At 44.3% G+C, this 27,672-nt stretch overlaps 1 protein-coding gene across 2 annotated transcripts; it reads right to left on the bottom strand.

Annotated features, from left to right (window-relative positions):
• Positions 1 to 908: 908 nt before the first annotated feature.
• Positions 909 to 27,672, bottom strand: LOC140467091 (uncharacterized). 2 transcript variants are annotated; one of them, XM_072563156.1, is made up of 7 exons: positions 27,492 to 27,672; positions 18,467 to 18,610; positions 15,621 to 16,396; positions 10,219 to 10,365; positions 8,752 to 8,816; positions 6,189 to 6,449; positions 909 to 1,790 (listed from the first exon to the last, which is right to left on the bottom strand). In XM_072563156.1, the coding sequence occupies exons 3-7, from the start codon at positions 16,375 to 16,377 to the stop codon at positions 1,746 to 1,748; spliced, it is 1,275 nt and encodes a 424-aa protein (XP_072419257.1). In that variant the 5' UTR covers positions 16,378 to 16,396; positions 18,467 to 18,610; positions 27,492 to 27,672; the 3' UTR covers positions 909 to 1,745. The 2 variants fall into 2 exon arrangements, with proteins under 2 accessions (XP_072419257.1, XP_072419258.1); XM_072563157.1 differs by lacking the exon at positions 27,492 to 27,672 and having other exon boundaries at positions 8,752 to 8,813; positions 18,467 to 19,347.

Here is a 27,672-nt window from a genome sequence, read left to right as displayed (position 1 = left end):
ATCCACTAAGCACCCGTTCATAAATTCTGATCAACTGCAATATCTTCCCTCACTCTTAATTGTTAATTACCCCAGTACAGGAGTCTGTTCACTGCAAACAGAACAAGGAAACTAATCACTTAAAAGCCAAATTCTTCAAATGCTGGAAATCTGAAATAAAATGAACACAGGAATTGCTGGAGAAACTCAGCAGGTCTGGCAGTATCTGTGGAGAGATAGAAACAGAATTAATTCTTCAAGTCCGATGAATTCCTTCTGCAAACATGCCATGTACCTGCGGACATTCACATTCACACCTCCAGCAGCACTTTAACGTTTAAAGCCTCCAAACACTATAAATAACCCAATATAAGTTCATCAGTAAATATGAAACCTATGTTGCTCCCAAAACACTTGTGTGCGTACAATAAAGAACAGCACTGGTCACAGAGTTGAGATATCCTGTGGTGAACTGAATAAATAAGGAACCAGGTCAGGTCAGCTTGCTCATGGGACTGCCCTGTTTTTCACAGTTTGCTATGCTTTGGAAACCATGCAATATGAGGATTTCATACAAAGGCGTACCACCTTCTCTGGGATAGTGTTACAGTGTAAATTAATCCTTCCACATGAGCAGTCTCTCAGGTAGCAGCCTGTCAAATATCTCTTCATGTTAACAGCTGGCTATGGGAACTGTGCAGCTACCAATAACGTGTACAGCAGATACTACCTGAACAGACTGACATTTCACCAGAAACATTATAGTGCAAGGTTTCAAAGAAACGATCTCACCTCAGAGTACAGCGTGCATGGAGATGGAATGATCAAACAGTGGTAATAGCAGCAGGAGGAGGCCAATCAGTCTCAGGCCTGCTCTATGATTCAAACAGACCATGAGTGTTCTGCCTCAGCACCATTCCACACCCCCATCCTCATATTCCTTTGATTTCGGTATCACTTAGAAATCTATTGTTGTCTGTCTTATACAAACTCAGTGATGGAACCTCTGCAGATCACAGAGTCACAATCTTACAGCACAGAAACAGACTCTTCGGACCATACCAGTCCATGCTGAACAAAACTAGTCCCACCAGCCTGCTCCTGGCCCATATCCATCCGAACCTTTTAAACATTGTAATTCTGCCAATATCTACCACTTCCTTTCTGCTCTGATCCCCAGAGGGTCAAGGCTGGTTGGAAGACTCTACCAATGATCCATTCAGAACAAATCAAAGGTTATTCTCAGATTAAAGACACATTGCATTCTGCAGCCGGGATCTACCTGTTCCCAGCAAAGTCTATCACAGGAAGGCCATTCACTTGGTTCCCTCAGCGGAAGGCAGCAGTGCAGAGATCAGGCTAACTGCAGTGCCTCATACAGACATTTTGTCATCCACCTGTGGATTCCACCTCCCAATGTAACAGTAAAATACTGATAATCTTATCCAAAACTATAGTTTCTTTAAAGAGGGATTTATTAACAGGATGAAGGAGTCACTGGTGAGCCCAGCATTTATTGTCTATCCCCAACCGTCCTGTAGAAGGTAGCGGTGAACCACCCACAATGCCGTTAGGGAGGGACTTCCTGGATCTTGACTCAGCAACAAAATATATCAGTGAAGGAACAGTGATACATTTCTAAGTCAGGATGTTTGAGTGCTGATTTCACAGTGAGGCCAGTTTATCAGTTTGGGTTAGTCTGAAGTTTCAGGAAGTGGTGGCCATCTCCAGGCAAGAAAATCGGTCTTTGATTTGACCTTCACTCTTCAATCTGGACTTGGAATTTTCTCCATGTTGTTTCCTGTTTCCTGCTGTAAAGGTAGAAGATTGCACAAAGTGGGTTTGGTGGTCATATGATGTGGTCACAAAACCATATACAGAACATACTTTATGAGGCTAATAATCTGGAGAGGGTTTGCGTTCAAATTCCACTGCAGTTATTTGGAAATCTGAAATCAATCTTCAAAATTTGGAGGTAAGAAGCTGATCTCAGTAATGGTGAGACAGATTCACTAACATTTTCATTATTAGCCAGTTATATAGAGTCATAGAGATGCACAGCACAGAAACAGACCCTTCGCTCCAACTTGTCTATGCCAACCAGATAGCCTAAATTAATGTAGTCCTATTTGCCAGCACTTGGCCCATATCCCTCTAAACCCTTCCTATTCATATACCCATCCAGATGTCTATTAAATGTTGTAATTGTACCAGCCTCCACCACTTCTTCTGGCAGCTCATTCCATAGACGCAACACCCTTTGCACGAAAAGGTTGCCCCTTTGGTCCCTTTTAAATCTTTCCCCTCTCATCTTAAACCTATGCCCTCTAGTTCTGGACTCCTGTAACCTAGGGAAAATACCTTGTCTGTTTACCCTATCTATGTCCCTCATGATTTTATAAACCTCTATAAGGTCACCCCTCGGCCTCCAACGCTCCAGGGAAAACAGCCCCAGCCTATTCAGCTCTATAGCTCAAACCCTCCAACCCTGGCAACATCCATGTAAATCAGTTCTGAACACTTTCAAGTTCACAACATCCTTCCTATAGCAGGGAGACCAGAATTGCACACAATATTCCAAAAGTGGCCTAACTAATGTTCTGTACGGCCTCAACATAACCTCCCAACTCCTATTGAATCAATATGTGACACCAGTCCCACCTCAGTGAGGCACATGCTCTTAAACTGCTCTTGGAAATGGCCTAGCAAGCTACTCAGTTGTATCGAAGCTATTACTGACATTTTCAGAAAAATACCCATCACCACTAGGCAAGAGGCTGAAAATGTTAACAACAACCATGTTCCAAAACAAAAGAAACAACCCGAGCTTTTCACAGAGTTTGATCCCAGAGGCTTATTCTGGGGAAGGCCAGGCCCAGGGGAGAAGGATGTTGAGAGTGTGGTGCTGGAAAAGCAGAGCAGGTCTGATGAAGGGCTTTTGCCTGAAACATGGATGTTCCTGCTCCTCGGATGCTGCCTGACCTGCTGTGTTTTTCCAGCGCCACACTCTCAACTCTAATCTCTAGCATCTGCAGTCCTCACTTTGCCTCAGGGAGAAGGATTGCAGGCCTGGGGGTGATCATGTGTCTGGGGTGAAGTCTGGGGCCTGATTCAGGGAATGGGTTTGAGGTCAAGGGTTCGGGTGGATTAGAGACCTTTGGAGATGCTGGCAGGTGTTCTTAGTTGGAATAGAGGCCTGGCCTGAGACCTCAACCCTCTCATTTGAACAAGGAACAGATCTGTTCAAAAGGACATTCTCCCTGATGTGAAGCATCAAATCGGGTCATTATGTGAAGGTGAGACAGTTCCTATCAGTGTTCTTTGTCTGTTGTGTGGCATCACAACACACAGAACATGGACCATCATCAGAAGAAATAAAGAGCATTCCCCAGAATACTTATCAAATCTTATTTATCAATAACACTACCAGACAAATACCTAAAATGAGTTGATCTGAAGAAAGGCTAGGTAGGCCAGGCCTGTATTCTTCTGATGAGTGAGAAGTGACTTCAGTTGGAACATAGAAGATCCTGAGGGGACTTGATCAGGTGGATGTTGTTCAGTGATCCAAACAAAGTCAGCTAGATGGACCTCATAGAAAATGTATTCCCTGATTAGACCAGATTAACAGCCCCAATCAGGGCACCCTGGCTGACAGATAAACAGCAATGTCAGATATTCTGTTCACTCAGAGCTGGCTCTGAGGGAGCTAGATCAGTGTTAAGGACTATGAATGTATAAATAAAGACTGACTAGGTGACGGGATACTGGCCTCCGTTGAATTGTTTCAGGGGTGACATAGAAAAGAAAGCTCCCAAAGAAATTCACTCCCCACTGCCATCTGCTCACCTTTAAAGGTGTCTCTGTGCTCTATGAGTGTATATAGTGCTGCGACTCTGCCTGGGGAATTAGCCTATTGTGAGTCTGTCGGTGTGCAGACAAATTGACGAGGTTGAGCAATGGGTATGAGGTATATGGATTTTAGTAAAGCACTTGGTAAGGTTCCCCATGGTAGGCTCATTCAGAAAGTTAGGAGGTATGGGATACAGGGAAATGTGGCTGTCTGGATCCAGAATTGGCTGGCTGAAAGAGGACAGCAAGTGGTAGTGGATGGACGGTATTCCGTCTGGAGGTTGGTAACCAGTGGTGTCCCATAGGGATCTGTACTTGGGCCTCTGCTCTTTGTAGTTTTTATAAATGAGTTGTATGAAGAAGTGGAAGGGTGAGTTAGTAAGTTTGCCGATGACACAAAGGTCGGTGGTGTTTGTAGATAGTGTCGAGGGCTGTTGCAGGCTACAACTAGACATTGAAAGGATGCAGAACTGGGCTGAGAAGTGGCAGATGGAGTTTAACCTGGATAAATGCAAAGTGATTTATTTTGGAAAGTTGAATTCGGATGCTGAATACAGGGATAAAGACAGGATTCTTGGCAGTGTGGAGGAACAGCAGGATCTTGGGGTCCATGTACATAGATCCCTCAAAATTGCCACCCAAGTTGATAGGATTGTTAAGAAGGTGCATTGTGTTTTAGTTTTCATTAACAGGGGGTTTGAGCTTAAGAGCTGCGAGGTTTTGCTGTAGGTCTATAAAACCCTGGTTAGACCACATTTGGAATATTGTGTCCAGTTCTGGTGGCCTCATTATAGGAAGGATATAGATGAGGGTGCAGAGGAGATTTATCAGGATGCTGCCTGGATTGGAGGATTTGTCTTATGAAGAGATGTTGAGTTAGCTCATGCTATTCACTCTGGAGAGAAGGAGGAAGAGAGGTGACGTGATAGAGGAGTACAAGATAATGAGAGGCATAGATAGAGTAGATAGCCAGAGACATTTCCCCAGGGGAGAAATGGGTGTCACGAGGGGTCAGAGTTTTAAGGTGATTGGAGGAAGGTTTAGGGGAGATGTCAGGGGTAGGTTCTTTACACAGAGAGTGGTGGGTGTGTGGAATGCACTGCCAGCAGTGGGAGTAGAGTCAGAGACATTAGGGACATTTAAGTGACTGCTGGACAAGCACATGGACAGCAGTAAATTGAGGGGTGTGTGGGTTAGGTTGATCTTAGACTAAGATAAATGATCGACACAACATCGTGGGCCGAAGAGTCAGTACTGTTCTATTTCTATGTTCACACACACAAATCAGTTGGCTTGCTGTAATGTCTGTTTTATAACTTTTACTGTTTTAAATAAACTAACCCACAGAATTGGTCAGTCCCTGAAGAGTAATTGTTATTCGACCAAAATTACTAACATGATAGATTACACCTCACAATTTGGACATATGTCAAAATGTGTAGATGATGCCAAATTCAGGGATTTACCTAATAGTGTGGGGGAGACTACAGAAAGATGTAGGAACTATAAACTGATCTATAGAATGGTGAAGAAATTGCAAAGGAAGTTCAATATAGTAGAATGAAGTGGTTTGTGTTGGTGGGAGCTATTAATAATCACTTCATCCTGGGAGGATATAAAATAAAACATAATGGTAGAGCGAGGACACCTTCAAACAGAGTCATGGATTGCTAAAAGTGTTTACACAAATTGGTAAGATCACAAAAGCGAAACAAAGATACTGGGATTCATTTCGAGAGGAATAGGACACAAAACCAGGAGGTAATAGCATTTACACAGAACTTTGGCTGAATCAGATTTGAATATTGCATAATTCCATTTGTTACGTCACAAAAAAAAGAGGAAACTGTAGTACTGGAGACAGACGTGGAAAGATTCACAGGGAACTGAGAAAGATCATACAGGTTGAGAAGGTGGTTTCTGGGAAACTGGTGATCAAGTAGAAATCTATAAAGCTGTAAAAAGGTTTGACAGGATGGATGTGGGGAAACTTAGGAGGGAGTTCAAGATAAATGAAACATAAACATACGACTGCCAGCAACAAAGGACACGGAATATTTTGGAGAGTTTGCTTCACAAAGAGTGGTTAATATTTAGGGAGAGGCCTGATGCTTATAAAGGGAATGAGGTGTTCGGGAGCCTTCGGAGATGGGGACAGGAAATTACAGTAAAAAGGAATTTTGAGGAACTCTCTCTATAGTAGAAGAATTGGATTGAATGTACTGCTTTTACACTTTAAGGAGCTTTATGATACATAATGGTTTCAGAAACGTGACCCTAACCAGTCTGAACGGTTTGCCCCTCATAGTCACAGCTCTTCCAGCTTGCTGACTGGGCAAGATGTAGTTAGCACCCACCTGCACACGAAAACTGGGCAGGTGCCAACAAGTCTCCCGGAGATACTGGCTCCCGAAGCCGGTAATCTGTTTGATCTGATGGGTACACAGCCCTGCTACCTTTGCAGTAAAATCGAGGGTAAAAGCAAACTTGACCAGGTCGGGGTTCTCCTGTGTCACTTTGCTCCTCACTTCAGTTTGGATGTATTGATCTGCCAGTTCTTTGAAGGAATTGTAGCTGATGTCCTGGAAGAATGTGGAAAGCAACACATCTCCTTGGAGCTGTCGGAGATAAATGAGAAATGAGGAACTCAGTGAGACTTTGTGACTGAAACTACAGATTTTACATGAACAATCTTAATTTTTAATAAACTAATCTAAGCAAAGTTATTAATAATTACATTTACAGCAAAAGACGGGCAAATACAGAATATTTCTCCTGTTATATAAATGTGTCCATATCTTATTTTTAAAAAATCAGCTTTTGGCACATTTTCTGTCATTCAATCTTTACTACCTGTTGCTGTGACACAATCACATCTCTTGTATAATTCTTCTCAGATTCCTCCGTCCACTCTGATAATGGAAACTGTCTTTGGAAACATTGGATCAACTTCATCTTTTAGAGGAAAACCTTCCTTTCAGCCCAGCCAAGGAATTTTCCAGGGTCAGTGTGTATCAGATTTATGCTTTCAATTGTGAACCACAAAATGTTAGTATCTAAGTTCAGCAGCTCATAGGGAAGGCAAATGGAATGTTGGCCTTTGTTTCAAAGGGAATGGAGTATAAAAATAGGGAGGTTTTGCTAAAACTAAGAGTACAGCTGTTAACAGTACTGGTTGCCTTATGTAAGGAAGGATATACTGGCATCAGAGGCAGTCCAGACAAAGTTTCCAGGCAGGGACCAGGTACGGATGGACAGTCATATGAAAAGAGTTTGAGTAGATTGGGGCGTCTACTCGTGGAATGTAAAAGAATGAGAAGTGATCTTATTGAAGCAATTAAGATTCTTAGAGGACTGGCAATCACTCACTAACAAGTCTGATTGTCCACCGAGGAAATTCCATGTCACTAGGTGTGGGCTTTGATGAGCCCAATCCAAGAGCTCCATCTCCACGCACTCATTTGGCAGCTGTTCCCAGGAGGTGGAAGTGGTCCACACCCCTGAGATCATTGACATTCTTTTCGCCAGCTTCTTTTCCATCCATCCTCTTACTGACAGGATGTTCTCAAAGAATAGTGCCCTTCATACAGGAGATTCCTCCAAGTTGGTTTCTTCTGAACGAGGGTCTCCATTCATTGATGTCTATGTTGACGGGAATCTTCAGGGAGACTTTGAAATACTCCTTTCATCCTCCTTTTATTTGAGTTCCTTCCTTGATCTGGGTGAAGATGATTTGCTTTGGCAGTTGGAACTCAGGCATCAAGCACATGGTTGGTCCAGCGAAGCTGGTTTTGGATGATCATATACAGGTGCGATTGGCTGCTTCAGGGATGTGATGTTAGTATGCCTGTCCTCCCAGCTGATGTGGAGAATCTGTCTCAAACACTGTTGATGGTATTTCTCCAGGATGTTAAGAAGGTGTCTATATGTGTTTCATGTTTTGGAGATTTATATAAGAGTATAAAGAATGACTGGCTTAAACTCAAGGATCGTGGTATCACCATGGATGTCACTGTTGAGGACTCTCATTCTTAGATGTCCAAAAGCGGCATTTGCAGATTGGCCGTGATGTTAAATCTCCACATCAACATCTGCCTTAAATGACTAAGGGTTCCCAGGTATGGGAAATGTTCCATGTTTAGGGAGATTTCTCCATTGACTTTGATGGGTCAGAACTTGACCTGGGATGGATGGGGAAAAAGGATATCAGCCCAAAGAAAGAACAGGATAGGTATGGAAAGGTTGTTTCCTCATCTGAGAGAGTCATAATCTCAGAATAAGGGGTCAGTTAAGAAAGAGATGAGGAGGAATTTCTTCTTTCAGAGGGTTGTGAATTTGTGGATTTTTCTTAAAACAACAAAGAGCTGTTGAGGCTGGGTCATTGAGTATATTCAAGGTGAAGACGGACAATTTATAAATCAGTAAGGGAATCAGGACTTCTGAGGAGAAGGCAGGAAAGTGTGGTTGACGATTATCAGATTAGCTATGATCTGATTGAATGGCAAAGCAGTCTCAATGGGCTAAATGGTCCATTTCTGATCGAAAGGCCTTATCATACACTGCTTTGTAGCAGGTCAACACAGCTTCTGTGCCGCAGGTCAATACTGTATGAAAGCTTCTTCAGTAATAACCCTCAGTTTCATGACCTCTCCTGACATCGACATGGATAGGAAGTACATTAAGATCACTGTCATCTCCACATCACCCATTGTCCTGATTTCACAATATAATTGCTATTGCTTCATTGCCACTGAATCACAATTCCTGGAACTCCCTTCCAAACAGCACAGTGGGAGCACCTTCACCACACCGACTGCCACAGTACAAGAATAGTTCCTGCCCTTTCCCAGAGGAAAATGGTGCTGGGCAATAAATACTAGCCTTCCCAGAAAATGAATAGAAGAAATTCCTGCTTCTTACCTCTACATCAACACGATCACCGACATTTTGGAGTATTGCAATAATTTTGGAAATGGAGTTATCTACTGTTAGAAAGAGAAAAAAGGATGTCACTAAGACCATTTGGGGTGAATTCAGGTAAAGAGACGGGAATTAGACCAAAATCTCAGGCCCGATTACTCCCATCCTGCCCAGTATCCATGTTGTGAGCCATTTTATCCAATAATTAATGGAAAAGCTCCTTATCTTATATTCTCTTTTTATAAATAATTTCATTTAACAGTTGAAGGAGATGAAATCTCCTGTTGTAATGAAGTACCAGGATTGAAATATTAGCCAACAAAGTGAGTTACACTCCTCGGACTGTGCTATCATCACTCTTGAGGCAAACCAAGAAGCTAGGCCCTAGGGAACACCTCAGCAGTGCAGATGTTGAACCAGTGTAACTGGGTTAGCTAATGGAGCCCACACTATTTATTATACCTTCAGTGTTAGTATGTCTGTGTTCACCTTTATCAATTATTTTTCAAACTAGCAGAATAAAGGTGAGGGCTCTGTGGCTGTTTCAACATATGCTCTCTCATTGTAAATGTAGGTAGAATATTAGTTGAAGCATAAACGTTGGAGAGGACACGGCACTAAGGGTCCAGCTTGTTGACATAGTGCTTCGGGATACATTGCATCCACTCAAACAGGCAAATGGGTTCTTGATTTAACATTTCAACAAAGAGGTGGCACCTCCAACAGTGCAGCCCTCCGTCTGCATTACACTGGAGTTCTACTCACAGCACACAACTGAAAGGTTATAATCAAGTGAGACTGACATGCTAAAAAGGAACATAACAGACGGACAGGAAAGGATATTTTCACCTAGGCACTGAAAGCACAGTGGCACCTGGGAAAGAGTTCGCTATTTGATTTTTATCAATAGCATGGGTAGGAATAAGTATGACTTTCAGCTGGGTGTGCCTTTAATGACATGCCTTGACTCAGGGTCTGTAACAGGTATGGAAGGAGGTGGGGTACACTGGGGGCCCAATATCTGGATTCTGGAGCTTTAGAGGACTCCTTGCGCTGAGGTAGGGTGTGAGACTGCTGTACTAGGGTAGGTCTGGGACCATCGTGATCAGGTCAGGGCCGGGGCCTGGGTCAGGAGCAGCGCTAGGGCCTTTGGTTTTTGTCCTCTGCCAGAGAGCAGTCAAAGCAAAAATCTGAACAGCAGTCCACATTTTCAAAGTTTTTGTTACCCCTGTTCCTGCCATAATCAGAAGATAATTCAGTATCTGGACAAACTGCCTGGCAATGTATCACTGAATTGTTATCCCATTTAAAGCCGATTATAATTCTGTTCTATATTACACAGAGGGAGGCTTTGCCCACGCCGTTCTTTTTGGTGAAGGAATCACCCAGTCGGTACAAAGTAGATGTTTGTGCAGCAATAGCCTAACTCCTGTTGTGGTGATGGCTGTCAATACATCACACACTCACCGGATTCTCTTGGCCCATCTGTTTCCAATTCTTCAACTGCGTATGTTTCCTTCAGGCACTTCTCTTTGTCTCCGCTGGACTCAAGACTCTGAACTATCCGATCCACTTCCTCGGACACCTGCTCATACACAGACTCAGAGTCGCGGGCTGGAACAGAACACACAGAGGGTACACTCAGGTCTCAAGGTGACTTCGCAAAAGTGATAGAAGACAGTGTGAAAGGCATAACTACAAGCTGCAGGAGAGCTCAGTGCACAATTCCTGCTGTCTCTCAGACTGGGCATCTCTGGCAGGCAAAGATACAAACTGTCATTTACAGAGGTATAGCACATGACTGAATCTATGCTTTCTCATGTCAGAAAGCGTTTAGTTTCATTACGTGTGCGAGCAGCTGAGATTTGAACAGTTTAGAGCAGATTTTGTGAGATTTAGTTTAAATAAAAGCATCCATTCACATCAACATAAATGTTGAACGTGATAATGATCCAGACCCCACCACTGTCTTTCAAACTACCGACCCATCCCAGAATTCCACTTCCTTTCCAAAGTCCCAAATATGTTGTTGCCTCCTAAACCATTCCCATCTTTCCTGGAATTCCAGGTTTGGATGCACTCGATTCAGTTGCTGGTGCTGCCAGAGTCTAGACAGCTCTCTTTGAGTCATTTCACAAATGGGTAACTGTGATTAAGGAAAAACATTCCCTCCTTATCTTTCCCCATCTGTCTCCAGCAGAGCTGAGCATCCCACCTTCCAGTACCTGCCCACTGCCATCCGGCAGTTTGGGACAGCTCTCGTCTGATTCTTTGCGATCTAATTGTAGAAAAAGATGTTTGTTTCCTGTCCCTGCACTGTTACCGCTGGTTGTCCCCCAAGGATATAGAGTCATAGAGATGCACAGCACAGAAACAGACCCATCAGTCCAAATCATTCATGTTGACCAGATATCCTAAATTAATCTGGTCCCATTTGCCAGCATTTGGCCCAGATCCCTCTAAACCCTTCCTATTTACATTTCTATCCAGATGCCTTTTAAATGTTGTAATTGTATCAGCTTCCACCAATTCGTCTGGCAGCTCATTCCACACACCCACCAACCTCTGTGTAAAAATGTTGACCCTTAGGTCCCTTTTATATTTTTCCCTTATCACCTTAAATGTTTGAACTTCTCTACTCTGGGGAAAAGACTTTGGCTGCTCACCCTATCTATGCCACTCATGATTTTATAAACCCCTATAAAGATCAACCATATGTCTCCGACACTCCAGAGAAAACAGCCCCAGCCTATTCAGCCTCTCCATATAACTCAAACCCTCCAATACTGGCAATATCTTTGTAAGTCTTTTCTCCACACAGATTGAACACAGTATTCCAAAAGTGGCCTCACCAATATCCCTGTACAGCTGCAACACGTCATCTTCTTGGCCACCCCACCTTGTCTCTCAATGACATGCTGCCCCTTGGCAACCTGGTCCAAAAGGATAGTACAAGTTTCCAGGTGATGATACCTAGCTCTCCTGCACCACTGCAGTTCTGAGAATAGGCACAGAATGAGGTCATGACTCATTAAGTCAATGCCAGCTCTCTGTAGAGCAATCCAATGAATTCTATTCATCCATTCTACCCTTAGTCCGGACGTTTATTTCTCTAAAGAAGGGCCAGGAAGTGATTTTATGGGTCTCACTGCTCCTCACAGTCTTGGGGGTTAAGAATTGGGAACCAGAGTCTCAGTGGGTGTTGAGCTTTTTCCTGCAGATTTGCCAAAAACCTTTTATCTCTGTTTCCAATGTCTTTGTTTATAAAAGATTTGGAGATGCCAGCAACAAGTTTAATTAGAAGCACTAGCTTTCGGAGAGCTGCTCCTTCATCAGGTGGGCCAAGTGCTAGCAAATGGGACTAAATTAATTTAGAATATCTGGTCGATATGGATAAGTTAGACTGAAGGGTCTGTTTCTGTGCTGTGCATCTCTATGACTCTGCATCCCTGGGGGACAACCAGCGGTAACAGTGCAGGGACAGGAAACAGCGCTCCGAAAGTTAGTGCTTCCAATTAAACCTGTTGGACTATAACCTGGTGTTGTGTGATTTTTAACTATGTTTATAAAGTCCATCAAAAACTCAGGTGTAGTATGATAAACTTTACAGCCACTGCTTCAGATAATTACACACTAGTTGGTCAATCATATGATGCAATTTCTTCAAACCTGGCCTTGTGTAATATCCAAGCAGCAACATCCAATACACTTGAACTGCACACGTGCTGCAAACAATAACTTAATCTACAAATGAGGATATCTTGAACTAACAGTGACATATTTAATGAGCACTTGACTCCTTGTTTCCTTTTCAAGTTTAATAACAGCAAAACCTTCCAGTAAATTAGCACCAACCAATTCACTTGTCATAGCACGTGGCTTCTGCTCACACAAGTGGACTTTGTTAGCAGAAAGATCACATTTTGATTTGAGTGATAAGGATTTGCTTATCTTAAACCGAAACTGACCGCATGCACCAATGCCCAGTATCGAACATACAATAGCAGAGCAAAGTACTGCAGAGGCTGGAAATCTGAAAAGCAAAGAGCAAATTCAGCAGGCCAGGCAGCATGGCGGGGAAAGAAACAGTTTCACTGACGTAGGTGCATCTCTGCACAGACACTGCTGGGCAGGCTGCACATTTCCAGCATTTCCTGCTTTGTTTTAAACCCACCGGCCAGCCTTTGAGAAGTACAAGGGACTTTCGAAAGAGCTTCTTAGTCTCCTTCAGCTGCTGTTGTGTTAGTGGTGGTTTAGCACAACATTCAACATGAATAGCTGAAGAAAACATGAACAACCTGCTGAACAAAAACTACATCAAACTGATCATTTGTAAATCAGTCAGCAATAAAAATGACCTATAGAAAGTACCATGTCCTAGAGCTTACTAATCCTTTTACCTTCTTCCAGTCAAGAAGTAAAGCTAAAGACAAATCCTAGGCACCAAGTGAAGGAATGGAGATCAGGCCTGAGCTTAAAGGTCCTTGTTAGCGAGTTTTTTGAGAAGATTTGTAGCTCAGATTGAGGTTCTGGATGTAGGTTAGCTTGCTGAGCTGAAAATGAACCTTCCAGCTCAGCAAGCAAACCTACATCCATGGTCCTGTGTTCAACTCCAGGGCACCCACTCTGAGCTAGCTTTGGAGGACTTCTTACTAAACTAGTGAGAAAGAAGATTGCCCCTCCGCCTGGAGCTTCCTCCACAGCCTAATGTATAGAACATTACAGCACAGGACAGGCCCTTCGGCCCACAATGTTCCACCAGGTCTTTGGAGAAGGAGGGGATGACAGTAAAGGGATGTGTGAACAGTTGTACACACACACTCTGTGAGTGATATTGTGTGTCAGGGAGTGAGAGAGAGTCACTCTTATACACACACACAGTCACTCTCACACACACGCAGTCACACACTCACACTTCCTCTTACTCTCACACACACTTCCTTCCTTCACCTCAGCTTTAGTGAAAAAAGCCTAAACATCTGACGTTTCTCTTCCTAAGTCTGTCCTCTGTCCATCTTACTTTTCCAATGAACCTACATTGCTCATTTGCCATTACTTTTCCATCCTTTCGATTTGTGGTACCTATAAACTGCTGGTGATAAATCATACACTCTAATGATGGTTCTGTCAAATACCAAAAGCTCCTTTCTGTTGGATTCTATACTTCCGGACATAGCCAGGATTTTGTTATTTATTTTATAGCCTGTAAAATCCTGTTCTCTGTTTCTCCCCATCGTCTTTTCGTAGCCTCCTCTCCCTGTGACCCCCTTCAGTGAGCCAATCAGCAGCAAATGCAGGAGAGAAACAGTCTGGATGGAGGAGGAGTCCCCCACTAATTCTATTTACAGGTGTTACTTTTCCCAATTAGTTGTCCCATGATTGTGTTTTGCCGGGTATTTTGAGACATGCGTGCATTTTGAGTGTTTGTGACTGCTGCAGTCCATTACTAGGTAGCTGCTAATTTTGGAATTCAAAGGGGTGACCAAGGGTGGATTATGTCATCCAGAATGCACTCTGGTTACCAAAATAAATGGCCACAGAGACTCAGCCTCTAGCTTCAGGACAATTGGATCTTGAACACTATTCTATCAATGTTTTACATCCTTTATGAACACACTGAGGCCTCTAGAGAGGGGTGTGCTGATTGAGTTGAATCAAACTGCTTCTTTGCATTCACCCTTGCACAGGATAAACAGTTTGATGATTTGTATTTATTTGCTCTGCATTTTGACGTGCATGTGTGAAAGCCATGAGGATAGAATTGAGCTGCAGTGAATAATATTGTTAAAGCCGGCAGTCCCTGTTCTATTATGTCTCACAGTCAATGTACCTATAAGAAATATGACATCACCACTGCATCATGGCATATGACCTGAAGTCTCATATTCCATCATACCTTGGATCACTTGAAGCATGACACTCTATTGGAAGAATGTAGCTCTGTGTAACTCAATAACTTAATGATAGCCTGGAAAATTATATGCCTGAGGAAAGTAATACAATAATCTGCTCGTTGTGACAAATATCTGTTAGATTCTTGAATACCAAGGTATCCATGCCCAGTGCCTTATATTATGAGGGATTATTCAAGGCAAAATACCCTGCTGGAGACAAATTAACACCCTGGTCATCTGAATGTACAAACAATTTATGGATTACTCAGAAATCCAGCTCCCATTAACGGCTCAGGCTGATTATATGATTGACATCACCAAAGCTGAGAGAGTATCTTGTACAGACCTTAGTGTGTAACAAGTATATCCTTCCCCCTTCCTGGATGGCAATCAGTAACCCCTCCATCCGGGGGACATCAGCAGTAGGTATGGCTGGTTTGATAAAGATTGACAGACACCGCAAGGATGAGTTGAAAGCTGGTAATGTAAACCTGGAACTCTTTCTCCACGCCCCCACTCCTATAAAGGCTGGAGAGTGTGGGTCAATGAGGTCAATCAGATGGGTAAGTCCTCACCAGGTAAGGGCACTAATGGAATCCAGCCAATAGAGAGAAGGTGCAGATCGGCCATGATTGAATGGAGTAGCAGAGCATGCTCAAGGGGCTGGATGGCTGGCTTCTAATATCAAACTGACTTTTTCAGAAATGTATGGAACTAATAGCAATTTTGATTTTGTCAAAATTCCCATCATAGAGGTATACCTGAGGAGCCAGGTACAAAACAAATAATGACATTTACAGTAGGTCGGGAAGTGAGCTTGAATGAAGAAAAACGAGTGATAATGATTTGGACAGACATATTCAGGTTGCAGAAGGAAGTTATGAAAAAAAGCCTGATTTGCTTAATGGGATAGCTGGTTTGAGGCATTGGCTCCAGGATATTTATCCAGCTGGAAAATCAGTAAATCTGTCCTACCTGTTTTATTCAGCCTGGGCCTGCACACAGCTTTCAGAGCCAGTTGCTTGGGATGTTCTGCTTTAACCTTGCTGGCTCCTGGACCTCCCCATCCAAATTCTTTCACTTCCGAATTATTCTTCTTAAAAGTGAAAACTCTGCGCAAGCTGCTTTTCCTCCGGACCTTGGTTTTGTGGGGGTTGAGCTGCTGGTCTCCTGGTGTCCTCTGACTCTCACTGAGTAACTGCTCCCCATTCTCTTCAGGAGTATGTTCTGCCTGAGGAGCACCAAGCTCCTTGGATTTTTTACATCCATCCTCTTTCTTTTCATCACCTTTTTTTCTCCACAGGAGGCTGGTGATCTTCCCGAAGAACGTTTGAGACCTTCTCCCTCTTTTTGCATCCTTGCTCCTTTCTTTGCCAGCTTCCTTGACCACAGCCATGTCAGTGCTCAAAGAGTTATTGATTGGAGGGAGGCCATCATTTCGATGTGTTAGGCTTTCTGTTGCAGCCTGCTTCCTTTCACTCTCCCTGCCTACTGTCCCTGACCCATGCAATCCAGCTCCTTCTGGGCGGCCTAGACTTCTTTGTGGCATCTTTGTTGGAAGTGATCTCCACTTCAGCTCCTTCCCTCTCAAATCAGCTTCTCTTAGACTCAAGCTGCGCTTGATATGGACTTCCACCACTCTGCGAGGTTTCAACCCATTCACATTCACACTAAGAACATTCTCTGAGTGACCAGAGCAGCCAATGACACAAGCTTCGGGCACTGGTTCCATTAGCTCAGCGTCAGGGATCCTTTGTAAAAAGAAAATACAACATATGTGAACAATATGTCTTAAATGTGCTTCATGGCAATCAGCCGGACCCACACATTGCTCAAAATCTATCAATTTTGCAGAAACAATATTTTCTTTTGTTTCCCATCAATAATCACAGACACAATATCTTCTTTAAGACAGTGCAAGCCGTGTAATATTTTATAAATTCCTACTTTGGAAATAGAATCAGTCTGACTCAAGATTGGGATACAGACAGACTCGAACCTCACACCTTTAATCCATTGGCTGAGCTGAGATGTCACTTTTTAAAATAAAACCTTAATTTATCTCAAGAATGGGACTTTAAAGAATTTCTAGAATATACATATTAATAAACTGAAACCTGCAACCCATTCTAAAAGATGAAAGACTTAACAGCTATCTAGGTTTAATCAACATACCATTTCAGTTGCATTTTACTGTAAACTTTTGCTATAAATTCTGTGTCTTATGATCCTGTTTCACAACCACCTGATGAAGGAGCAGCACTCCGAAAGCTAGTGCTTCCAAATAAACATTTGGACTATGACTTGGTGTTGTGTGATTTTTTAACTTTGCCCAGCCTAGTCCAATATCATCACATCCACATCACAGTGTAAGCAGGTAGAATATGCCTTGGTACACTGAAATACTAAATACAGGTAAAACTGTGTACATCACAAAACCAAGGCATTTGAATCAGTGTGCCCAGGCAGTGATTGTGAACAGCCTGATTTTAAACAGTTGGAAGCAACTGTTCTGAAGAGAGGTCACTGGGCTCAAAGCTTTCTCTGTCCACAGGTGCTGTCAGACCTGCTGAGTTTCTCCAGCAATTTCTGTTTCTGTTTTAAAGGAACTAAACAGAACTATTAGTTGCTGCGATGTACGGGATGCAGTTACTTGGAATATTAAAACACTTCCAACATTTAAAAAGGGTTAAAATGTGCTTATTCATGCCCTTGAACCAAGAGAAGAGCTTAATGTAATGAGGCTCCTCCAGTGTAGGCAGGTGCAAGAGCCAGCTGTTGGAATGGTTAAAGTTAGACTGGGCGGTGTGGTGACAAGCCAATTTCAGAACAAATATAAAACATCGCAGAAACTCAAACCGCCAACAATATTATTTATCATTGAACCTCCTTGACTTTTTGCATTAGTTCACGGTCAATTTCAGGCAATTTTCACTTATACAACGAAGGGAACCAAAACTCTAGACCCTTAAACCTATCGTAACACATACACACAAACTGGTTTCTATGTTGACTACTCAGGCAAAAGTTTTCACCATAACAAATACCACCAAAATAGACAGAAACTGTTCCCACTCAGGAAAGGGTCAAGATTGAGGGATAAAGAAATTGAAATAATTGGCAAAAGCAAAAGTGACATGATAGATATCTTTGGAAATCCCGTGATTAGTTAGGGTCTGGAATGTGCTGCCTGAGAGAATGCTGCAGCCAAGTTCAATCAAGGCATTCGGGAGGGACCGGGCTTATTATCTGAGAAGAGAGTTTGTGCAGGATTAATTGGAGGAAGCAAGTGAATGGTGCCAGGTGGAGATATTCATTCAGAAACACGATGGGCTGAATAATTGTGCATTGTAATAACTGAAAAGCTTTGTGTGACTGTTTGATAAACTTGATGGAGTTGTACCATTTGGGCAAAAAGACCTGGATGTTGTGGTCAGTGATGCTTGCTGTTCATCACACTGAGAGCCCTCAGGTCTCTGTGTTTAACTCCAGAACAATACAGTATCATTCCTCTCAAACTAAAATCTGGGCCATAACTTCCAAACAATTTAACACAGGGTCAAAGCGCACCTTATGCGCTGCTCAGGGGCTTCTGTCTCCACTGTCCCTTTGCCAGTCATAAAGCACCATTTCTATTTTTCCTCTGGTTGTATTTGCAGCTGGGATCTTTGAGTAAAAACCCATTGGATGTTACCAGAGGGCTGAGAGGTGCAAAAGGAGATGTAAATACTGACGGGTTTATTGATTGACCAGAGCAACTGTACCCATTATGAGTGTAACTGCAAACTGTCCCCAGAGCAGATTAAATCTCTAAAATTTACCTGTTATTAGTAGAGAGGTGCAGAATAAGCCTTTGGTAGTAGAAGAGCTGTTCTCAGTATACCAGAGCTGCATACGATATATATACACCATCAAGTTCAGGCAATAAAATAAGTGTTCCTCCAAATGTGTGACCAAACGACACCCTTCAATGGACGGATGAAGATTAGTCAGAGATATGTAATCAAGGTAAAGGTTCAATTACATTCTCAGCTGACTGGTCTGTATTGTACTCGGTCTCCTGTAAATCAGCTGACATGAATTTCTTGACTCTGTTTATCAAACAAGGAAGCAGTCTCTTTTCACCTCGCGATTTAGAACACGTTCGCAGCTGAGGGAATGCCTTAAAGGGACAGGCCACAGTAAAGTGGGAGGGTGCAAAGAGGGTGTAATCTATATCACAGCTACACAGCACAACTCACCTGCTTAATCCACTCTATAACCTTCGTAAGGACAACTTCATTTCACAACCTCAGGAAATCCCAGAGCACTTCTAGTCAATGTTGCTTGACTGAAATACAGTCACTGTTTAATATTGGAAACAAGCAGGTTTGAGGGGTTGAGTGGCCTACATCTGCTCCTCATTGTTGTATTTGATTCAGTTAATTGGTGCACAGAAAGCTCCCACAGAGAGCAATGTGGTAACAAACTGGGTAATCCACCTTACCCATGAGACAAAGGGTAAATATTGAGCAGGACACTGGGGAGATAAGGTTCGGATCTTTGACACCCATGAGCTGTGACTTGAGACACAGGAAATCAGTGTATTTCTAGATTGAAGGTGGACAACTTGGTTCAACTCACTGGTGTGGCAGTGCCAACATGTTCATTCTTGTCCATGACACAAGGTACTACTATGGCAACAAACATCGATGATTCAGAATGTACAGAAACAAACCCATTCTCTGCACCGGAATTTCGAAGCATCCATATTTCCGATAGGAATCCGTGTCAAATTTTTCTTCTTGGAAATGCAGATTTTATTTGCCTCTCAAGTCAGCACATGCAATGATCTAGCCCATGTTACCAGTACGATGAGGGGGCATTTAAGACATACCTACACACAGCAGACCAGGTGTGTCAAACAATAAACAGGGTGGCACGATGGCTCAGTGGTTAGCACTGCTGCCTCGCAGTGCCAGGGCCCTGAGTTGGATACCATCCTTTGGCGACTGTACGGAGTTTGCACATTCTCCCAGTATCTGCGTGGGTTTCCTCCAGGCACTCTGGTTTCCTCCTACAATCCCAAGATGGGCTAGTTAGGTGGATTGGCCATGGGAAATGCAGGGTTACAGGGATAGGGTGGGGGGGAGGGTACTGGGTCTGGGTGGGATGCTCTTCAGAAGGTTGGTGTGGACTTGATGGGCTGAATGGCCTGCTTCCACACTGTAGGGATTCTCTAATTAACTGTGCTATCACTCTCAATCATTACACACCAACTGGCTGTGGCACCTGCCCTCTCTCTTTGCCTGTTTCTCCCCCAAAACTGCCCTCTTCAAATTCTGAGGACGAGAGTATTGAGGCCTCAGAGGAAGCATTGCCAAAGCTATCTCCTGCACCCCCTCCAGCTCAGATACCGACACCTCAGTGGGAGCGACTCATTTAGATATTGTGGGAGAACAGTCTGGTGAACCCTCACTGTGACAGCTCCATGGCTGGACAAGGTAGAAACTAAGTCAATAAGTGTGGTGCTGGAAAAGCATAGTCAATCAGGCAGCATCTGAGGAGCAGGAGAGTCAACGTTTCTAGCATTAGCTCTTCAACAGGAATGTGTGGCCCAGGCAGCTGGCATAGCCAGAGACTGGAACCCTGCTCAGTGCCAGGTAGGAGAGAACCCTGTGGGGTCAGTAATCAGGGACTTGCCAAGGAGGGATAGGAGCAGCAGATAGACATGTCTGGCCAAACGGCCTTCATTGCCCAGAAGCTGCAGCACACCCGGTGACTGTCTGATTGCCTTCATGGATAGGTTGGCAGTGCCATGAAGTCAGTCCGAGCCCCCTTCAGGTCTGTTGGAGAGGGGCACATGTCTGTATTTCAACACTCCAACTAGTAGCCCTCAAGAACCGAAGGTTTGGCCATGGGGGTGGGCGATGGGTGGGGTTGGGGGGTGAAGGTGGTGGACAGAGGGCTGACAGGGAACGCTGAGGTTCCAGGTTCCCATTCTTCACAAGGAACAAGGGCAATGCTGGGTTGGCATCCAGCTGAGAGAGTCAACCAGCCCCTGGCAAGGTAGCCCTCGCCATGTAGGGCCTAGCCAGACACACCTCCCCCCCCATGGGTCACAAGAACAAACCTCCAAGGGCTAGAACAACCCCCACCTGCTGAGGAGGCCCCACCATCTGAAGGCAGAACCAGGGAGGACGTACACGAAAAGAAAAGAGAGAGAGGGGAAGACCAAACTTTATTCAGAACACTCTGTTGTGGCTCAGATGACAATAGCTTGGATGTGACTCTCAGCTTATTTATAAAAGTTTGTCCTTTAACCCCACATATGTTTGTTTGTCTCTTTTTGAAGTAAAGCAGGAGGCTGGAAGAACACAGCAAGCCAGGCAATATCAAGAGGTGGCGTTGTCGAACATACCTTAGCACCATCCAGGAACACATTATTTCCTAGTGGCCCATCCCATTAAACCCACTTCCCAAAGTCTTCTCCTGACTTGTCTACATGAGGCTGCACCTGCCCAGAGTTTGCCTGGTGACTAAGCCTGGTGTGGTCTCTCAGTGGTCTCTCTCTCTCTCTCTCCCCCAAACCCCCTCCACCACTTCCGTATGACCTCAGTGTGGGCTTCCAACCACGAGGTGATTCCAGAGTGGTCTCCCCGTGTCGAGGTGATTCCAGAGTGGTCTCCCCGTGTCGAGGTGATTCCAGAGCGGTCTCCCCGTGTCGAGGTGATTCCAGAGTGGTCTCCCCATGTCGAGGTGATTCCAGAGTGGTCTCCCCGTGTCGAGGTGATTCCAGAGCGGTCTCCCCGTGTCGAGGTGATTCCAGGGTGGTCTCCCTGTGTCGAGGTGATTCCAGAGTGGTCTCCCCATGTTGAGGTGATTCCAGAGCTGTCTCCAAGTGTTGAGATGATTCCAGGGTGGTCTGGAAACAAGGCCCAGTGCAGTCTGGGTGGTTTGGAAGGAATGGTCTGAACTTGTTGTTTCTCTATTTTCTAATTTATTCTTACGATCTGTAATGCTGGACTTTTTTTTTAAACTTCCTAATGTTTTTTTCCCAAGAGCTTGTACTGAAGATTCTGTACCTAGGTACCCTTGTACTTAAAATGGCAGCGTAAGTGGTGACATCCTGCAGGAGGCAGTCATAAATACTGTCAGTGCCTCTGGTTTTTCTTTGGTTGAACCCCTCTCTGATACCATTCCTATTACCGTTGGACCTGTCACAGTTTCTGACTCGGCCATTACTTCGCCCTCCTGTCCGGTTGCCTTGCTGGGCCACGAGACTTTCTGCAAACTTAATGCTTCCATTCATGTTTCCCCGAAGGGTCTTATCTTCGAAATCCTCGAGTCGCATCATGCTCCGCTGCGTGTCGCCATGACTGAGCCCCCACCATTACCTCCACCGGCGGCGGCTGCTGTTCACAGCTGGCACTGTGCCACTGAACGGCTTTGCTCGCTGTTACAGTCCCTCAGTACACAACTGCAAGTCACCCCTTTGTCCCCTTGCTTTCCTTTTCTACGCTGGATCCTCTTGACAGGTCGCCCTTTCAGCGACTTTTATTCCACCACTGCCCGGCACTGCACTCCCGATCTGTCACACTCTACTGATTGACACCTAAATATGAATTCTGATATTGCTCTTACTGGTCTTTGTTATGTCGGTTTTCAGGGACTCTCTGCTGATGTTTCTCTTTCCACTCTGCAATCTCATGTATTCCGCTCTGCAGCGTCTCCTTTAGTTCCAATTGTTCTTAAAACCCCCTGGTCGCTTGATGATTTAGCCTCTACATATGCACGTCCTCGTTTACTTCCCTGTTCAGTTCACTCCCCTCGTTCCTGGTGTTTTGACATCCTTGTACATTACCGTGCTCACTTTGGACGGATTCTGCTTGCACCTACCTGCTTCTACCCTTAACACGACCTTCACGAGGCTGGACCCCTCAGTCGCTCTCTCCTACGGTCACCCGCAGCTTTTATATGATTTGCCGCCTGTGCTGTGGGCCTTCCATCCTTACCATGCTGGTTCGGTCATCTCTGCCCCTCCCCACACCGTTACTTTAAAGGCTGGCACTCGCCTACCATCGGTCCACCAGTATCCACTCACACCCGCTGCTACCGAGGGCATTAGGCTTGTTGTTGCTTCCCTCCTGGAACAGGGCATCCTTGTTCCTACACAAAACCCCTGTAATACCCCGATCCTGCCTGTGCCAAAACCTGGCAAACCTGACAGATGGAGGTTTGTGCAGAATCTATGGGCTGTCGAATGCTGTTGTTCCCTGCTCCCCTGTAGTCCCTGGCACTAATACTATTCTCACTGATGTCCCTGCCTCAGGCACTTGTTTTTCCGTGGTTGACCTCTGCTCTGCCTTTTTCTCTATTAAATTGTCCCCCAATAGTCAGTACCTTTTTTGCCTTTACTTTTGATGGCCGTCAATGCACGTGGACTCAGCTTCCCCAAGAGTATGCGGAGGGCTCCACTGTTTATGCTCCTGCTGTTTAAAGTACCCTCAAGACCCTCCACATGCCTTGCAACAGTGTCCTTGTTCAATATGCTGATGATTTACTCATTGCCTCCGTTACATCTGATGCCTGCATGCAAAATACTGTTGCCCTGCTTCAGTGCTTGGCACAGGATGGCCACAAAGTTTCCTTGGGTAAGATGCAGTTCTGTCAGCCCACTGTTTATGACTTGGGTTTCACAATATCACAGGGTATGAGGACACTTGCTCCTGGTCACTTAAAGGCCATCACTAGTCTCCATCCTTCCACAACATGTACTCATAGAGTAAGAGAGTCATAGAGATGGACAGAATGGAAAGAGACCCTTTGGTCCAACCCATCCATGCCGACCAAATATCCCAACCCAGTCTAGTCCCACCTGCCAGCACCCGGCCCATATCCCTCCAAACCCTTCCTATTCATATACCCATCTAAATGCCTTTTAAATGGTGCAATTGTACCAGCCTCCACCACATCCTCTGGCAGCTCATTCCATACATGTACCACCCTCTGCGTGAAAAGGTTGCCCCTTAGGTCTCCTTTATATCTTTCCCCTCTCACCCTAAACCTATGCCCTCTAGTTCTGGACTCCCCGATCCCAGGGAAAAGACTTTGTCTAATTATCCTATTCATGCCCCTCATAATTTTGTAAACCTCTAGAAGGTCACCCCTCAGCTTCCAACGCTCCAGGGAAAACAGCCCCAACCTGTTCAGCCTCTCCCTGTAGCTCAAATCCTCCAACACTGGCAACATCCTTGTAAATCTTTTCTGAATGCTTTCAAGTTTCACAACATCTTTCCGATAGGAAGGAGACCAGAATTGCACGCAATATTCCAACAGTGGCCTAACCAATGTCCTGTACAGCCACAACATGACCTTTCAACTCCTGTGCTCAATACTCTGACCAATAAAGGAAAGCATACCAAACACCTTCTTCACTATCCTATCTACCTGTGACTCCACTTTCAGGGAGCTATGAACCTGCACTCCAAGGTCTTTGTTCAGCAACACTCCACAGGACCTTACCATTAAGTGTATAAGTCCCGCTAAGATTTGCTTTCCCAAACTGCAGCACCTTGCATTTATCTGAATTAACCTCCATCTGCCACTTCTCAGTCCACTGGCCCATCTGGTCCAGATCCTGTTGTAATCTGAGATAACCCTCTTCGCTGTCCACTATACCTCCAATTTTGGTGTCATCTGCAAACTTACTAACTCGCATCCAAATCATTTATGTAAATGACAAAAAGTAGAGGACCCAGCACCGATCCTTGTGGCACTCCACTGGTCACAGGCCTCCAGTCTGAAAAACCACCCTCCACCACCACCCTCTGTCTTCTACCTTTGAGCCAGTTCTGTATCCAAATGGCTAGTTCTCCCTGTGTTCCATGAGATCTAACCTTGCTAATCAGTCTCCCATGGGGAACCTTGTCGAACGCCTTATTGAAGTCCATATAGATCACATCTACTGCTCTGCCCTCATCAATCCTCTTTGTTACTTCTTCAAAAACCTCAATCAAGTTTGTGAGACATGATTTCCCATGCACAAAGCCATGTTGACTATACCGAATCGGACCTTGCCTTTCCAAATACATGTGCATCCTGTCCCTCAGGATTCCCTCCAACAACTTGCCCACCACCGAGGTCAGGCTCACCGGTCTATAGCTCCCTGGCTTGTCCTTACCACCCTTCTTAAACAGTAACACCACATTAGCCAGCCTCCAGTCTTCAGGCACCTCACCTGTGACTATCGATGATACAACTATCTCAGCAAGAGGCCCAGCAATCACTTCTCTAGCTTCCCACAGAGTTCTCGGGTACACCTGATCAGGTCCTGGGGATTTATCCACTTTCATGTGTTTCAAGACATCCAGCACTCCCTCCTCTGTAATCTGGACATTTTGCAAGATGTCACCATCTATTTCCCTACAGTCTATATCTTCCATAACCTTTTCCACAGTAAATACTGATGCAAAATGTTCATTTAGTATCTCCCCCATGTTCTGTGGCCCCACACAAAGGCCACCTTGTTGATCTTTGAGGGGCCCTATTCTCTCCCTAGTTGCCCTCTTGTCCTTAATATATTTGCAAAAACCCTTTGAATTCTCCTAAATTCTATTAGCCAAAGCTATTTCATGTCCCCGTTTTGCCCTCCTGATTTCCCTCTTAAGTATACTCCTACTTTCTTTATACTCTTCTAAGGATTCACTCGATCTATCCTGTCTATACCTGATATATGCTTCCTTCTCTTTCTTAACCAAACCCTCAATTTCTTTAATCATCCAGCATTCCCTATACCTACCTGCCTTCCCTTTCACCCTGACAGGAATATACTTTCTCTAGATTCTCGTTATCTCATTTCTGAAGGCTTCCCATTTTCCAGCCGTCCCTTTACCTGTGAACATCTGCCTCCAATCAGCTTTCGAAAGCTCTTGCCTAATACCGTCAAAATTGACCTTTCTCCAATTTAGAACTTCAACTTTTAGATCTGGTCTATCCTTTTCCATCACTATTTTAAAACTAATAGAATTATGGTCACTGGCCCCAAAGTGCTCCCCCACTAACACCCTCAGTCACCTGCCCTGCCTTATTTCCCAAGAGTAGGTCAGGTTTTGCACCTTCTCTAGTAGGTACATCCACATACTGAATCAGAAAATTGTCTTGTACACACTTAAAAAATTCCTTTCCATCTAAACCTTTAACACTATGGCAGTCCCAGTCGATGTTTGGAAAGTTAAAATCCCCTACCATAACAACCCTATTATTCTTACAGATAGCTGAGATCTCCTTACAAGTTTGTTTCTCAATTTCCCTCTGACTATTGGGGGGGGGGGTCTATAATACAATCCCAATAAGGTGATCATCCCTTTCTTATTTCTCAGTTCCACCCAAATAACTTCTCTGGATATATTTCCGGGAATATCCTCCCTCAGCACAGCTGTAATGCTATCTCTTATCAAAAATGCCACTCCCCCTCCTCTCTTGCCTCCCTTTCTACCCTTCTTGTAGCATTTGTATCCTGGAACATTAAGCTGCCAGTCCTGTCCATCCCTGAGCCATGTTTCTGTAATTGCTATGATATCCCAGTCCCATGTTCCTAACCATGCCCTGAGTTCATCTGCCTTCCCTGTTAGGCCCCTTGCATTGAAAAAAATGCAGTTTAATTTATTAGTCCTACCTTGTCCCTGCCTGCCCTGACTGTTTGACTCACTTCTGTTATCAGCTGTACCCATCTCAGATCGATCTCTTTCCTCACTATCTCCTTGGGTCCCACCCCCCTCCCCACCTTACTAGTTTAAATCCTCCCAAGCAGTCCTAGCAAATTTCCCTGCCAGTATATAGTCCCCTTCCAATTTAGGTGCAATCCGTCCTTCTTGTACAGGTCACTTCTACCCCAAAAGAGATTCCAATGATCCAAAAATGTGAATCCTTCTCCCATACACCAGCTCCTCAGCCATGCATTCATCTGCTCTATCCTCCTATTCCTGCCCTCACTAGTCCGTAGCACAGGGAGTAATCCAGATATTACTACCCTTGAGGACCTCCTTTTTAAATTTCTGCCTAACTCTCTGTAGTCTCGCTTCAGAGTCTCAACCTTTTCCCTTCCAATGTCATTGGTTCCAATGTGGACAATGACCTCCTGCTGGCCCCTCTCCCCCGTGAGAACATTCTGCACCCTCTCTGAGACATCCTTGATCTTGGCACCAGGGAAACAACACACCATTCTGCTTTTTCGCTGCTGGCCATGTCTGTCTGTACCTCTGACTACAGAATCCCCTAACACAATTGATCTCTTGGAAGCCGATGTACCCCTCGTTGCATTAGAGCCGGTCTCAATACCAGAAACTTGGCTGATCGTGCTACATTCCCCTGAGAATCCATCACCCCCTATATTTTCCAAAACATCATACCTGTTTGAAATGGGTATATCCACAAAAGACTCCTGCACTAGGTGCTGACCTCTCTCACCCTTCCTGGAGTTAACCCATCTATGTGACTGTATCTGAGCTTTTCCCCCCTTCCTATAACTACCGTCCATCACATACTGTTGCTGTTGCAAATTCCTCATCGCTTCTAACTGTCTCTCTAACCGATCCATTCGATCTGATAAGATTCGCATCCAACAGCATTTATAGCAGATATGATCTGCAGTAACCCTTAAACTCCCACATCTGACAAGAAGTGCATTTCACTCTACTGAAGGCCATTTTTGCTCCTTCACAATCTACAGACCCAGAAAATAACACCATCTTATTCTTCTACAAACACTGTCCCAGGTTAAATTAATAGTTATGGCTTATATTTTATGTTTAATCAAGAGACTTATCTCCAAAAACATATAATCAAGAAAGAATTCACAATACTCACTACTGCAGCCTTTCTCTTGGACAGACTTAAAACAACAATTAACTTATCTGATTCTGTGCTGTGAACTTCGCCCAACAGTTCCTCCAAGATTAGTTGTGAATTTCACTGTTTGTTAATTTTCCCAGATGCACTTCGATATCCAGCGATACATGATTCAATACTCAAGTTACGTCATTTCTGG

The sequence above is a fragment of the Chiloscyllium punctatum genome, chromosome 45 (genome assembly GCF_047496795.1).
Source record: "Chiloscyllium punctatum isolate Juve2018m chromosome 45, sChiPun1.3, whole genome shotgun sequence".
Taxonomy (NCBI): domain Eukaryota; kingdom Metazoa; phylum Chordata; class Chondrichthyes; order Orectolobiformes; family Hemiscylliidae; genus Chiloscyllium; species Chiloscyllium punctatum.
Note: the sequence above shows the minus strand (reverse complement) of the source record. Positions and strands in the feature narration are given on the sequence as shown.